This window comes from Leptonychotes weddellii, chromosome 8 (genome assembly GCF_054177405.1).
Source record: "Leptonychotes weddellii isolate Sample4059 chromosome 8, ASM5417740v2, whole genome shotgun sequence".
NCBI classification, from domain to species: domain Eukaryota; kingdom Metazoa; phylum Chordata; class Mammalia; order Carnivora; family Phocidae; genus Leptonychotes; species Leptonychotes weddellii.
Genome location: NC_138376.1, coordinates 106,862,524 through 106,878,884, shown reverse-complemented (window position 1 = coordinate 106,878,884; position 16,361 = coordinate 106,862,524). Strand labels below are relative to the sequence as shown.

Genomic DNA, 16,361 nt, shown 5'->3' with positions numbered 1-16,361 from the left:
CCACCAGGCCCAGAGGGTGTGATGCCCTTTTGTCAGAGTGCTGGTCTAGTACAAATTTCCCTGCCCCTCCACTTCTCCCTCTCCATATCACTGTTAGCAAGCTGGCCAGGAGAGGGTGAGATGGAGCAGGAAAAAAGCCCCTTGCCCTGACTCCTGCCCCAAGAAAGTCTTTGCAGGGAAAGGGGGCAAGATTTTAATTACTGAGTTGAGAACATGTCTTAACTTCTAGAGTAGCAGTATGGTTTTCTATTACGCAAGAAAATAAGATAGTTGTGGGACTCCTTGAGTTGTCAGTCAGTTGACGAGGAAGAACTGCCCTCCTTGAATAGGACACTAGGCAACAAAACTTGTTATGGGTACTCTCCATGAATCCTATTTATTCAGTGTTTTGGTTACACATAGTTTCAATTCAGCTTCTGGAGCAGTGAAATCATTTGATCAAAAAATTCTATTCATATTGCCCCAGGATTACAAATTTACCAACATGTCCTTGGCTCCTCTTATATTAGTTTATGTTAAACTGTATTTCTTTTCAGACAAAGAAACAGTCTCAAGGGATGAGGATGAATGCATAAAGAACAATGCTTAGCCACAAAAGACTGTTGAAGCACTAAGTAATTGTTACGCATGATAGACAACATGTATCTAGACTATATAAACACCTATTACATCTTAATAAAAAACAGCAATAATCCAATTTAAAAATGGGCAAAGGATCTGAACAGCCACTTCTCCAGACATATGTTACCTTCTTCCAAAGAAGATAAATATAAGTGGCCAATAAGCACATGAAAGATGCTCAAAATCATTAGCTCTCAGGGAAATGTAAATCAAAACCACAATGAGATACCACTTCACAACTGTTAGGGTGGCTATAATAGAAAAGACAGATAATGACAAGTATTGGTCAGGATGTGAAGAAAGTGGAACCCTCAGACATTGCTGGTGGGAATGTAAAATGGTGCAGATGCTTTGGAAACCTGGCAGTTCTTCCAAAAGTTAAACATAGTTATCATATGATGCAGCAGCTCTAATCCTAGGTGACTGTTCAACAGAACTGAAAACATATATCTACACAAAAACTTGTACATGAATGTTCACAGCAGCAGTATTCATAATGGCCAAAAAGTGGAAACCCAAATGTCCATCAATGGATGAATGAATCAACAAAATGTGATATACATACAATGGAATCCATCCAATGGAATCCATCCATAAAAAAGAACTGAAGTTCCGATATATGGTACAACATGGATGAACCTTAAGAACATATGCTAAGTAAAAGAAGAGAGACACAATACTGCACATACTACATTATTTCCTTTATATAAAATGTCTAGAAGACGCAGATACACAGAAACAAAGATGAGTGATTACTAAAGAGAACTGTGTGGGGTGGTGGGGAGGATGAGGGGGTGATTAAAGTGTTCTAAATTTGATTGTGGTGGTGTTTACATAACACTGTGAATATATTTTAAAAACTCTGAGTTGGGACACCTGGGTGGCTCAGTGGGTTAAGCATCTGCCTTCAGCTCAGGTCATGATCCCAAGGTCCTGGGATCGAGCCCCATGTCGGGCTCCCTGCTCAGCGGGGAGCCTGCTTCTCCCTCTCCCCGTCCCCCTGCTAGTGTTCCCTCTCTGTTACATAAATAAAAAATCTTCAAAAAATAAAAATAAAAACACTTGAGTTGTACACTTTAGGTGAATTGTATGGTATATAAATTTGAAATGTTATTTGTGGTCCTTCAGCCTGGGAGCCTCATGATGGCAGGGATGGAGCCAGCTTTGCACTACCTTCTCTCTCCAGCCGCTGCCTCAGCAGGCGCTCAAAAATATTTCTTGAGGAGACATACCACTTTTATACTGTACCTGACGTTTATATAGTGCTTCATAAAGTTCAACGCATTTTTTTGGTCACTGAGAGCAGCAGTCCCTTTGTGCGTCGTAACAATTCCGACGGTGGTCAGAGTGGGTGATTAGGAGACTGTTATTCGCTCATATTATGAAAAATGATCAGCTGTATAACAGAGGAAAGATCCCAAAACATTTCTGTCTACTAAATTTTATCTCAAGATGCTGTCTCTCAGGCCTTGGTTCGTCTTGCATTTCTTGGGTCTCCCAGAGGGAAGAATGCACTTGGTAGTTGAATCAGCACAGCTCTGACAGACTGGTTCCCAAACTGCAACCCAACAGCACAGCAATTCGGGTCACTTGTGGGGCAGAAACCAAAGAACCGAGACTCCTTTTTTGAGCAAACATAGTGATGAGACCAGCAGGATTTTAGCTTTGGGATTTTGGACTCAAGTCTTCTCAAATACTTCTAACCATAAGGTTTGAGGCTGTGTCCCACAGCCATCATGTCAATAGCGATTAATTTATAAGCGCCTTCCTGGTTTAATTCAGGTTTCTAGGTTCTGGTCCCCTTCTCCCACTCCCCATGTCCCCCTCCCCCACGCTTGGGAGAAGAAACTCAAATTCTGCACATTTCAGCCAGAACCCTTCCAGCTGGAGGAGTAGGAGCCACCTTGCTAAGAAAAACTCACTGGAAGCCCCTCAGAAAAGAGGTCCTCAGAGATTTTATCCCAACTGGGACGCGGACTCCTAGTCGCCTACAGAACCTCTGGCCACTGTGCGATTTCACGACGTTCTCCTTTAGGTCCACCCAAGCGGCCAGAAGCCTCGGCCGACTTCCAAGGTGGGGCTGGGAGACCCTCAGAGGCCCCGGGGCGTTCCCTGCGCGGCGGGGCGCGCTCGACTCAACGGCCGCCGCGGGCTGGAGCGCAGGTGAGCGGCCGAGCGGGCTTCGCCGCGCTGTCCCCGGCGCCTCCGCCTCCGCGGCGCCCGCGCTGCGCTCCACCCCTCTCCGCGCCGGGCCCCGGGGGCGGGAGAGGGCTCGGCCCAAACACCGGTGGGCTTTGGAGGGAAGTGGGGCGCCGACGTGGGGCCCCCCCGGACTGCGCGGCCGTGGCCGCCGCGGCCGGCAGCGCGGAGACGCGGGGCCGCCACCACCCCTCAGGCGCTGGGCGCGGCGGCCGCGAGAGCCGCAGGTGGTTCCCCGGGCCGGCCCTTTTCTCCTCCCCCTTTCCTTTCTTTCGCCTCCCCTCCCTCTCGCCCGGTGTCGGCGGCACTTCCCCCGCTTCCTCCTCCCTCTCCAATCGGGAGGGAGGGAAGGAGCCGCCGGCTCTTTCCTGCCTCTCTGCAAACTTGAGCGGGACTCCCGTCTCCACTCGCCACTGCGGCCACCGCGCCCAGCGCCCGGGAGCTGCTCCTCTAACTTCCTCTCGCCGCGCGGCCAGGGCACCCCGGCGGTGGGAGGACGCCGCTGGGCGCCAGGCAGCCGCGGCTCCGACCCTCCGGAGCCCTTCCCCGCGGCTGCCCGGGCTCCTTTGCCTCGCCGCCCGCCCGCGCCTCCGTCGGTCCGTCCTTCCTGCCCGCCTCGCCTCCTCCCCGCGGCAGGAGCCACCAGGCTGCCCCGCGGCGCCCCGCCGCTGCCAGGACTTTCCTTTGTGTTGGATGCGCACTCGCGCTCCGCGCCGACGAGGGGCGGACTGAGGGTTGCGCTCGCCCCGGGCGGCCCGCCGCGCCGCGAGCCCGCGTCCCCGTCCCTCCGCCCCCCGCCATGCCCTTCCACCAGAGGACCGTGGAGCCCGCGCGGCTGCGCCGGCCCGAGGCGGCCGGGGCCGCGGGCGCGCCGCTCTTCCGCTCACTGGAGCAGGTCAGCTCGCACGCCCTGGTCTGCCTGCTGGCGCAGCTCGCCGACCTGTCGCGCTGCGCGGGGGACATCTTCGGCGAGCTCGAGGGCCAGGCGGCCACGCTGGGCCGCCGCACCGCCGCGCTGCACCGCCGCCTCGACGCCCTGCACGCCGCCGCCGCGCGCCTCGACCACCGCCGAGTGAAAATCCGTGAGTGGCCGGCGGGTCGGGGGAGGGGAACGAGGCGGGGATGTGCCGGGCCAGCTGCTCCCTCCCGCCCCCTGGCGGTCTCGGGTCGGCTCTCGGGCCGCCGCGCGGAGCCCCGAACCCCCAGCATCCCCAGCATCCCGCGAGGGTCGGCTTCTCGGGTGGGCACGGCCTGAGCCGGGACGGGGCAGCCGCGCAGGTGGCAGGCGGCGCGGCGCTCTTCGACTCTCGGATTCCGGGAGGTTCTTGGCCGCCTTGGACGAGTGGGCGCAGTGTGGGAATTGGGCTGGCCCGTCCCACTGTCCGGTCCTTGTCTCTGTCTGTGTGGGAGGCTGAGAGGAGACCCAGGGGCGCTGTAGACAGAGGAGGAGCCAAGGTCGTGGGAAAGGGTCCGGGGGAAGGTAGCCTGTTCGGGAAGCCAGGGTGCGATATAGATAGGGATACAGAATGATTGCAGTTCTTGAGACTCGGCAGGGTCTGTAAAAATCTCTGGGGATCTCAGCAAGCTTTCGGGCTGCTTGTCACCTCTCTGCCTACCGCGTACGGCGCGCTTACCTGCAAACGAAAGTATGCAGACTTTTAGTTAGGGGTGTGTGTGTGCGTGCGCGCGCGTGTGCTATTTTGCCTTCCCACCCCAGAGCTCTTTGTGATTCACAGGACCTTGACCTTGAGCTCAGACTTTGAATCCCATTCATCTTTGTCTGACCTCGTCCAACCCTGAAAATCAAGTCTATGTCCTGAGGTAGTGATCTCTGCAGCACCCATTTCATTTCAGCAGCTTAACAAGCTCCAGTGAATGAAGTAACTGGAATTTCCTGCTGGCCCAAAGCAGAGAAACTTTCAGAATGATGTTTGTGTGGTTTCTCCCCTTTTTAGTACATGGACTGGGTCATAATTCTAAGTGTAAAGAATAAATTGGAGATGGTTGATGGATTGCAGGGTGTGAGGGGAGGTGTTGGTGAACACACGCCTAGATTTCCGCAGCTCTGAATGAAATACTGTTTCTCTTACAGTCACTTCCTATACAGTCTCAAATAGCTGGTTTCCATTTTTTTCTCTTGCTAGAAAAACTTAGCTATATTTTAATTACCTTAAAACCGGAATGTTCAAGTTTTCAGTACGTTAATACTGATGAGATTGTTTGCTGTAATACATCTTTCTCCAAGTTGTGAAGTTATCATGTGATGACTTTACATTTTACATCTCTTTCGTTGTGTTGTCAACAGATCCTTGTAAGTTGTGGACAGTTCCCAACTGGGTAGAGATTACTCCTCTCCCCTCAAAAAATGAGAGGGGAAAAAAATCAAGGTGGTCTCATAAAGATGTTGGACAGAATATATCTATTGACTGTGAATAATGACCTTATGCATCAGGATATACTGTCCTAGTGGAATGTCCTCTCGGTGATGCCTTGTTACTTCTATGGCTTTTTTGTGTGGAGTGACTGTGTGGGTGAACGAGAATTTCACCCTTGAGGAATGATGTGATGAGGCAGATCTGACTGGTAGGTGAACTGATCTACTGTGGGAATTAAAAAACAAAAAAAAACCTCCCTGAAGATCAAGAACTCCTTTTGCTAGTTTTGTTTTGCATTTAAGCAGTACTTTTCTTTCTCTGTGTACATATGCACCAAATTGATGTCCAAAGCCAAAACTGCCCAAATGCTCTAACTTAACTAAAATTGTCATAGTGACTGATATAACTCTTTTTAAAACTTTCCACAAGTTTCTTTGAATCTTAAATAGCTTTGATTTTATACCAGAAAACTTGGCTCATCATTTTTTTTATGATTGAGAAAGGAGGCTTTTATTGAATATAATTATGTGTGAGAGTAGAAGCGCATGTATAGAGAAGGAAGCCAAACTGTAAACACATTAGTTTTTGTGGCTTTTCACCTTCATGCACTTAATGTTTTTATTGCTAAAAAGCAGTGAAACACCTGTGTATTCATTTTACTTAGCTTCTATTAGGATTAAAAAAAAACAAAAACAAAAAACAAAAACTGCTTCAAACTTTGTTCCTGAGTGAAAGCTACATTTTGAAATCATTTTGGTACCTTTTTAGGCAGGCCTTCCAAATAACATACTCCATTAGAACGGACATGTAGACTTTTAGACTGGGAGTTGACTGTGAAGGCCATCTACTTCATTAACTTAGCACGAGAGAAAGTTGAGTCCTAGAGAGTTGAAGTGGTGGGCTCCTGGCTTAGCATGGCCTTCTGATTGGCTCACCTGCTTGTCTCACTGGGTATATCCCTTACTTTTAGGATCACATGGGAAATAGGAAAAAAAGTTTAGATACATTCCACAAATAGTCCGAAGTATAACTATGACTGTGAATTTCATTCTTCTTGTCAGATAAACCTTTTAATGAGTCTCCCAAGGAGCAAGTAACAGAATTGAACAGTTTACCAGAAGCCAACTACGGTGGGAGATTATGCCATATTTCCTTGCCTGAAGGGTCTCTACCATAATAAAGTGTGTGAGTAGAGCTGTTTTAAAAATATATAGACTTAAAAAAATAAAAATAAAAACATGTAGACTTTATCTTTGTAATAGAGAAACATTTTAGTGCTGTGGGCAATGATTGATTTCATCATGTTTGCCATTCCTCAAAATCTCATAGGTTGATAGTTATCCAACATAAGTTTTTGTCATAATTTGGGGAGAAGGTATATTACTTTTTCTCCTACTTATCCTTTTTATTTTTTTAATGTTCTTAATTTTTAAAAATTTAAGTTCAATTAATTAACATAGTGTAATATTAGTTTCAGAAGTAGAGTTCAGTGATTCATCAGTCTTATATAACACCCAGTGCTCATTACATCCTGTGCCTTCCTTAAGGTCCATCACCCAGGTATCCCATTCCCCTACCCCCTCCCCTCCAGCAACCCTCATTTTTTTTCCTGTGATTAAGAGTCTCTTATGGTTTGTCTCCCTCTCTGATTTCATCTTGTTTTATTTTTCCCTCCCTTCCCCTATGCTCCTCTGTTTTGTTTCTTAAATTCCACATATCAGTGAGATCATATGATAATGTCTTTCTCTGATTGACTTATTTCACTTAGGATAATACCCTCTGGTTCCATCCACATTGTTGCAAATGGCAAGATTTCAATTTTTTTTGATGGCTGAGTAGTATTCCATTTTGTGTGTGTGTGTGTGTGTGTGTGTGTGTGTGTGTGTCTATGTGTCTATGTCTATGTCTGAAGGGGCACGTGCACCCTGGATCACTACATTTGTATCTTTGGGGTAAATACCCAGTAGTGTAATTGCTGGGTCTCTCCTACTTATCCTTAAAGACTCCCCTAATACTTTCCCAACACCCCCAGGTTAGAAGGAGTCCTCCTATAGCATCTATTATGGGCCTTCAGTGTCTATCACCACATTTACCAGCATGGGCTGAAATTGTGTATTCACTTCTGCTCCCCTCTGCTAGATAGCAAGGCGCTTGAGGTCCAGGATGGCTGCATCTTTATTTTTTCAAAGCTCAGAACAGTGCCTAGAATGGGATAGCTCAGTAGATATTTGAACTGAACCAATGTTTGGTTTCTTAGTGGTCAGTGTCAGGAAGAATAACTACAAAAATCTTCAGGAGGGACTGTAATACTGACTGCTACAAATCCACGGGAACAAGACAATAACTTTAAAAACAAATGAAACAGTAAACTTTCTACCTTTTTAAGGTTTTGTGCTGAACCACTAGTATGCTCTTTTCTCTAAAAGTCAAACTGCATTAATTTTGCTACAAGATAAGTGCTTATTGAAAAGAGTAACAGTAGCTAGAAATGTGGATAGTTATCTCTCAGCTCTGTAAAGATCAAAACAAATTTTCCTATGCAGATATCAATAGACACTCAACCTAAAAGCCTGTTTCATTATTAAGCCCCATGTGATTTGTTTCTTTTTATAATTAATAACACTACACTTATGGAGTGCTTTTATGATTGAGAAAATGTTTTGCATATTCATTATTTGACTCGAAATCAACTGGAAGGCCAAGTTGCATTTTATCTATTTCACAGACAAAGAAATGGAAGTTCTGGAACTAGTAGGTATACATTAGATCAACATGGAGACTTCTGATTTCTTCACCTTAACAACTTCCTGGGTGAATATGAAATGTAATTGTGGAAAACGAAGTAGGAAAAAAGATGCTTGCTGGCTTTTCTTCTTTTAGGTCCAGAGAAGCAGAAGGTTTTTTCCCCCCTTAGATTGTAGAAATTTTCCAAGTTCAGGGAGCTTTGTTGTGTTGCACAACGGTAGTGGGCCCCATTCACATCTAGTATATGTAAACTCCCGTGGGGTTGGTGCGGTTCTCAGCCTGGTGAACTTTTTTGTGATGGTCTTGATAGTATACAACTTTTATGGGAGAGATGAATGGTTGCAGGTAGTTGGCTGTGGCAGAAAGACTGGATAGATACCATCTTTGCATAAATAAGATACGAGCTTGTGCAGTGTCTGTGTTAGGCTGATGCTATAACCTAAAACCGTCAGGATGGTGCTCTGGGTGTCTGGCTGCATTGTTCTACATCCCAACAGACTGCCTCTTGACCCAACCAGAGGGTTGGTTGTCCTGATGTCAGAATATCTTTGCTTCTTCCTCAGAATGAACCTTTTATGAAGGTGCTTGTCAGAGTTCTAAAGACAGAGTGGAGGCTTCACTGCACTTCTAAGAACAGGTAGTATGGTGGTTTTTGTGCCTGCCTGCCTGCTGATAATGTTTGTATTGCTCGTGAAATTGACTTAAGACTTGCTTTCATTGAAACATACCACATGCTAAGGAGGGTGTTGGTATAGGAATGTGGTCTCCACCCACCTCTAATCCCTGGAGGGCCCCTAAATGTATTGACAGAAACTGAAGGTAGCCAAACAGCCAGATTGCACCTCAGGTTAAGGAGACTGGATGAGGTGAGGCAGTATTTTCTATACTTGCCTGATATTGAGAATTGTCTAGAACTCTTGTTAGAGTTACAGATTTCCAGAACCTTAACAAAGCCTTACTGAGCCAGAGCCTCCAGTATGTTTAACAGATGCCACTGTGTCCTTGGAGAACTTGGAGGAGCATTGAAATAGACATGAAAGCTCATTGGATTGAGAATTGGGAGACTCGAATCTGGCTTCATCCCTGCCATTTTCTAATGCAGATGTTGAGCAATTTACTCAGCACCTTAAGGCCTCAGTTTCCTTATCTGTAAAATAGAGACTTTGACCAAAATAATCTTTACTGGCCTTTCCAATTTTGGCATTTTGTGATTCTAATGAGGGGTTACTATTTGATAATATTAGTAGTGAAGATGACCTTGCAAATATGACTTTGATCAGTAATCCCTCTCTGATTCTTATGGGATTTAAAAAGTTTTGTGTGTGTGTGTGTCTGAAATAAACTCTTCATGACCAAAGGAACTCTTTCAAATCATATTTCACCCACATGGAGTACATGGAGCTTCATGTCTTGAGGGGTTAGGGGGTTCATAGCTTTCCTCCTCATCTTTAAAAAATGCTAACATCATTATGGAAAGAGAATTGTTGTTTAAATGCATTTGCTATGTGTCAGATTTCTAAAAGAGAGGTTTTGTTTTGTTTTGTTTTAAATTATGATGGTGTACTCTTTAAGCCTAAACATCAGTTTACTCTTTGGGTCTTGGGTATAATACAATTACCTGGTTCAAAAAGCTACCTACATTTATATTGAAATGTTATTCTAGGGATAGTTTAATTTTCCTCTGTATTAGAGGAAAAGCCAATATGAAAATTTCATCTGTATGTATTGTTTTTGGATTGGGACTAGCAAATGAAAAAAAAATTGAAAAACAAGAGAGATAAATATTTGAGATTTTTCATATTTTAGAAGAACATTCAGAAAATAATGCAGTGTTTTCCTCTGGCTATGATTTTAATGTGTTTAAAAAAAATCAAGTTTTAAGTATAAGATAAAATGATTTATACCTAACTGGGCACCTAGTGATTTTTAAAATCATTTAATTCTGTTTCTCCTCAAATTGGCTTTTATCCTGGGATGAATTATTTCTGCAGATTTGCAGTTCCAAAGCAAGAGGATGGTGCTGATGGCAGTCTTGACTTCACACATTACCTCTGTGGTCTGCACGTCTCAAAATGCGCACCTTAGCAGTGCCTTGGACAAATGTAGCAGAACAGATGGAGCTTCTGTTTCTGAATGAGGGCTCTTCCGAGCAAAGACCCTGGAGGTCCCAGCCTCAGTCCCTTGTGGATTAAGTGACATGTCTGTGAAAGCATTTAGCATCCCTCAAACAAACAATGACTTTACTGATCCCAGTATCTATGCAGTGGCAGCAGTGGATTTCCAGTTTCTGGCATCAGGCTGACTTTTTGGTGACTTTGTATTGCCCAAGAACACCAACAGCTGCTGTTGGAGCACTTGCTACAGGCCAGACCCCTGAATACAGGAGCCTCCCCTTATCCACGGGGGTACATTCCAGGACCCATAGTGGATGCCTGAAATCATGGATGGTGCCAAACCCTATATGTACTATGTTTGTTCCTGACATAGTGTTAGACTACTATTGAGCCTCTGAAGATGGGTCAGCAGGAGGATGGTCTGCTTCTGAACTGTGGTCACTGCAAGTAACTGAGACCATGGAAAGCTGAACTGCAGGTCAGGGGGTCTACTGTATGTGCAACAGCTCTACAAGGTGGATACTATTATTATTTCCCTTTGACAGATGATGCAGTTAAGGCACAAATAATTTGCTTACCCACGTTCACAGCTAGTAAGCAATGGAGCTGGTGTCTGGACTAAGGCAGGCTTGTCTCCAGAGCCCGTCCTAACCATTCCGCGATGCTGTCTCTCTTGATATTATGACATTGTGTACTCAGGTGAGGAAAACTGACCCCAAGAAGATGTGGCAAAAGCCTGTCACATAGCTGAGGGAGAAAGCCCCTGGCTTTCGGGCTTTTCCCTTTTCCTTCTCTTTTTGTTTTGAAACCTTTCAAACTACTAGTGGATGGCCAAGAAATCTGAGACCTGCATCTAAAGTACGTCGCACGGTGCTTGGCGCATCGCTAACATGTATTTAACACTTCCTGTTGTTGTGTGGATGACTGAGAAGGCCAAGTGAGCATCTGTGTGCACATCGATGTCCACGTATTACCTCAGCCGGCCCAATCCGTGGGAGGCTGCTCAGCTGCGGCCTGCACGGTGAAAGCTGACCAAGTTAGAGGGGAGCTTATGTCCGGGAGAAACATAATTTGAAAACCAGAAGGTTTGGCCCAGAGATCTTAAAGTATATGTCGTTCCTGACAGCAGCATGCAAAGGACTGTTGTTTCTCTTTTCTTCATGGGATGTGAGAGTTGAGGCTTGGGAGAGCGAGCCCATCTCTTGGGGCCTTTATGTATATGTCCTCTTTCTCAGACCCTTGTCACCTCCATTTCCTCCTATCGGAGGAACTGCATACCTAGCTCTGCTCCCACTTCGTTTCCTAGATGTAAGAGCTCCCCCTTTTACCTCAGTTGCCCAGGAGGCTCCCAAGCCTCCGTCTACACCCTACTTCTACCTGATTTCATGTTCCCACTCCGAACTTGAGAGGCCCCGCTCAGACCTCAGCTCTCCTTGGGCATCTTGGAACTCGGCATATGTTAGCACAGTTTCATTTATCTCGTGTTTCCCCCACTTTCTGAATCATCAGATACATTAGGGGATTGTTTAAAAACAGATTCCCGGAGATCCTGGAGATTTTGAGTCATCAAGTCTGGGTTGAGGCCAGGAACACGCCTGGCCAACAAGTACCTCCAGGTGATTCTGATTAACCAAGTTTTGGAAACACCAGTCTATGTGGTGTGTTAGGAATCTTGTCCATGGAGGGTGGCAGGATAGTCTTCCCGTTCATGAAATATAGTTCGGGTTATTCTGCTAGTGCTGAGTTGTGAGGATTACAAGATGAATGCTTTACAGTTTCCTGTGGATGATCAGATATGTAAATAAATATTAAGGAGTAAAGTTAACCAGTATTTGTAACATTATTTCTAAAAGAAAATCTGTTCTGAATTCCAAATTGCCCATTTAAATTGGATTTTTAGAAGATCTCTAACTTAAAAGACCTGCCTGTAAGCATGTGGGACAGTGGCCCTTTCTCACATACAAAATACTGATTTTAAATGTTGAGAGCATATTTTGCATACAAACTATATTCTGAAAAAGAAATGTAAACCTTCTGGAATAAGAGTTCTTTTCCTTGTGGGTTGGTGGATTTTTCTTTTTTTAGTAATGCTTTATTTTGACTTATTCTTTGGGAGACAAGAAACTTCCTTCCATGTAGAAAAGCAACGTATTGCTTTGGGAGGACAGACAACTGTTTCAGGTCATTCCTGCAGGGATGTCCTCTGTTACACTTTCCTCTATTCCCTGCTCCTTTTCTGATTAAGAGCTGGTAAAGATGTTATCAGTAATATGTAGGGGGGACTGTGTGGTAATGGGCTGGTTTAAATTGTAGTAACACATGGTAAAATAGAATGGGGGCTTTCTACATGACAGTATTAGCCATCTGATAAAATGTTCTGAGAACCGAGAGACCACCATGTGTAGCAAAGGAAATTGAATTAAGCAGATGCTATGCTATGCAGAATCAAATTATGCCTGATTCTCTTGGCATCTGAGAGCTACTGCTGAGGAACACTGTGGTTTCCCAGCTCATGGTCTGGCCGCTATGACCATCACTGAGGCAAGAGCACTGTCCCTCATCTCTCAGGGTCTTCCAGTCGTACTCATTAGCTGGCTCCTGGCATGACCAGTCCAGAAGCCGCAGGCAGCCTGACCCCACAGCCAGTGTTCTTTACCTCTACATTAGATGATGGCCAGGGTTGCTGGAAAATCATGATGCAGCCCGATCATCTTAGCCTAAATTTTCATTTAGTGTACTGAGCAGGCAATACATTTACATTGTTGGGAAAAAAAACATAAAGAAAGCTGGGCAATGAAGTCTCACTTCTGCTTCTGTCCCCTCTCTGCTTTGTCATCCCCCCCCCACTAGAATAATCAATTTTATTAGTTTCCCCTTGTTCTTCCAGAGTTTCTTTATGCAAGTATAAAAATATTATTTAGTGTTATTTTCCTTCCATTTGCCATATGCATAATTTGGGGATTATCCTGTTGCTCCTCTTTATTTGTATACATAATCCAAAGTGATTATTTTAATTATTTTTCTGTATGCCTTTTAGCCAGTTTTTTTTCCTATTTGTGAAATTGCACTTCTTTTTTTTTTTTTAAAGATTTTATTTTTTTATTAGAGAGAGAGAGTACATGCTCATGCAAGCATTGGGAGGGGCAGAGGGAGAGAGAATCTCAAGCAGACTTTGCGCCCAGTGGAGCCAGATGAAGGGCTTAATCTCACAACCCAAGATCACCACCTGAGCAGAAACCAACAGTCGGGAGCTCAACTGACTGAGCCACCCAGGCGCCCCAAAATTGCAGTTCTTTTTTGTCAGAAAATGCAGTTGATTTGGTAAAAATGAGATTAATTACCATTGAAATGCAGTGTTAATTTAAGCTCTTTCTTAATTTTTTATATTGCTAATGCTTTGCTTTTAGGTGTATTTTAAATAGGAGCTTCTCAAGAGATGGTTAATCTTTTCCTGTATTAGAAGGAAAAAGGGGGTGCCTGGGTGGTTGGTTAAGCGTCTGCCTACAGCTCAGTCATGGTCCCGGAGGCCCAGGATGCAGCCTTGCATTGGGCTCCCTGCTCAGCAGGGAGTCTGCTTCTCCCTGTGTCCCTCACCCCACTCGTGCTCTCTTTCTCTCAAATAAATAAAATCTTAAAAAAAAGGAAAGAAAGAAAACGGGAGAAGGGACTTCTGTTAAATGTCTGTAACAACACAGTATAGGTTGACTTTATTTAAAAGTGGGCATTTTCTGCCTTCTAGCTGGATATCCTGCATGCTAAATGTGAATTACTTCCTGGTTGGGGAGGGGACTACCACCAATATAGAGCTGCATTTGAATTTCAGTGTGGAGTGTTTTACTCTGACATAGTGATTTCATTTGCTAAATAGATGCATTTGATCATGAAGTCTGCTTGGGATTTTTATTTCACTGGGTTGGTTCTAACTACCTTGCCTGTAGAGCCCAGTAGAGAATGACATTGACAGACAAGTGAAGGAAGCAGCTATGGTCATTTGAATTATTTTTTTCCCGTTTGTTAACCTGCTTAAGACCAAAGGTTTGTACTGAATTAGTATAGAAATGACTAATTAAAGCATTATTCATGAATGTGGCCTCAGAAACGTAACACATCCTACCATGTAAGTTTTGTGTAAATAAAAGTACATTAAAAAAGCTTTAACTCATGGGGGCTCCTGGGTGCTGCAGTCGGTTAAGTGCCAACTCTTGGTTTGGGCTCAGGTCATGATCTCAGGGTTGTGGAATTGAGCCCCATGTGGGGCTTCATGCGGAGTCTGTCTCAGTTTCTCTCTTTCCTTCTCCCTCTGCCCTTTCCTGCCACACGTTCTCTTTCTCTCTCTCTCAAAATAAACAAACCAGTCTTAAAAAAAAGCTTTAACTCTTACGAAGTGTGTCATAAAATAGTTCTGATTATAACATTAATGTATATTCATCATAAAGTTCAACCTGTAAAATGCGGAATATATAAAGAAGAAAAAGTATCATAGCCCAGAGCATGTCGAATTCCTCTCCTTTTTGCTGATGTATCTGTATGAGTCTATACGAGTGGCTCTATAGCAACAGATAACATTCTTTTAACAGAACACAGCGCATCACTCTCTATAAATAGTTTTGTGTCCTGATTTTTTAAGACTTAGCTTATATTGTGAGAATTTCCCCCAGGTCATAGACATCCAGAGACTGTCTTAAAGAGAAGAGGATCTCTTACTTTGCGTTGGCTCCCCAGTGAAGTCCTTTTGATGTTCTCTGGAGTCTGTTTACACAAGAGTTATCATGTGGACCAAAGTTTGTTATCTTCTGGGGCTTCCTAGGGTTTCTCCTCTGTGTTATTTATGAACCTTTAAATTGCACTCATGAGGTATCATTTAGGAGAAGATGTGCTGGAATTCTACAGTCCAGTAGATCGCTAAGTCTTTGTCATTATCCCCTTTCTGGACAAATTAACCCTATTTTATACTAAGGTTGTTGACCCACAATGACCGTTCTCTTTCTCTTTACAGTGAATAGGTCATTGAGTCAAAAGATGGTTGTGTCCTTTCCTTACTGGTATTTTAGTTGAGTAGTGTGCCTGTTTGCTAATAAATTATGTTGCCTTTTTTTTTTTGTAGGAGAAGTTACATTTCTCTTTTTCCTTTAAAAAACAAATAAGCATTTCCCTTCCCCCTCCACCAAAATGTCAATCAGACATCTGTCTCTAGGTTTCTCACCTCGGTTCTTGCAACATACGGGGTCTGTTTAGATTTAGCTCAACAAGTTTTAAAAACAAAGGTCTGTTACCTATCTCTTGCTGCAACTTTGGCTCTCGTTTTGTGGCAAGATGAGGATTAAGCTTGCTCCATTTATTTTAAATATTGGGTGGTTTAATTGAAAAATTAATAGTCTATAGAAACATCGAGGAACTGGGCAAATTCACCCATGGTAATGGTGGCAGGGAATGGAGGCATGAAAGGGGGTGGAAGAAATGTCTTTGCCATTAGTAAATTTTACATAATCTAAATGTATTGCTTGCAAATTGCAAGGTCTGCTCAATAAAAATAATTCATATTAACATTTATGGTTTAACATTTATAGCTAACATTTATGGGATACTTACTATGTGCCAGTTTCATTTAATCCTCATAAAAACTGTATGAGAGACATAGTACCACCCCCCATTTTATTGATTTTACTGAGTGGCTACAGAGAGGTCAAGTAATTTGCCCAAGGTCACACAACTGGTAAATGGTAGAGACAAAATAAGGTATAGGTGAGTTCTGTGTTTAACACTTTATTTGAATAATTGTAATTATTTTTTGTGAATTTTTAAGTTCATTTTAATATTGAAAAATTTCTGAGTTTGGCTAGGAGTTGGTCAGTATTTTCTGTTTTATTCTTGTTATTTTAAATCACTGTGCCCATTGGCATGACCTGTGGAGGTGAATTAGTAGCTCATGTGATAGTGCTGATGTGAACCCATAGAGAACTAATCAAGTTTATTTGGTTCTTTGAGCTGCACTGATGAAAGGTACGTTAGTCTCTAATATAAAGTCCTTTTGTGAATGCTTCCCATCATTCTGGCTTCTTTTCCTTTGCCAGACATTCATGATCAGTGTCAGAAGACAGGTGATGTAGGAACGAAATTCCATCTCTGGCTTATTTTGATTTGATATGTTAGGGGAAACTTCTCTTTCCTGCTCTCCCCAAGCTTGCTGTCTTTAAAGGCTGTGTTGCTGTAATGCGCTCTCTCAAGGCTGTACCTCAAGGACGTTGTTTAGTTTACTTGTTAGTGATGGAGGATAAGAGAAGCTGTGATGAGACGAGGTGGCCTTTCC

The 16,361-nt window shown here is 44.0% G+C and overlaps 1 protein-coding gene across 1 annotated transcript in view; it reads left to right on the top strand.

Moving 5' to 3' along the window:
- Positions 1–3,119: 3,119 nt before the first annotated feature.
- The window catches only part of NHSL1 (NHS like 1), a 231,222-nt gene continuing 217,980 nt past the window's right edge, over positions 3,120–16,361 (top strand). Inside the window, exon 1 of the mRNA XM_081829376.1 lies at positions 3,120–3,902. Coding sequence (XP_081685502.1) covers positions 3,620–3,902 — 283 coding nt within the window. The 5' untranslated portion in view covers positions 3,120–3,619. The remainder of the gene's footprint in view (positions 3,903–16,361) is intronic.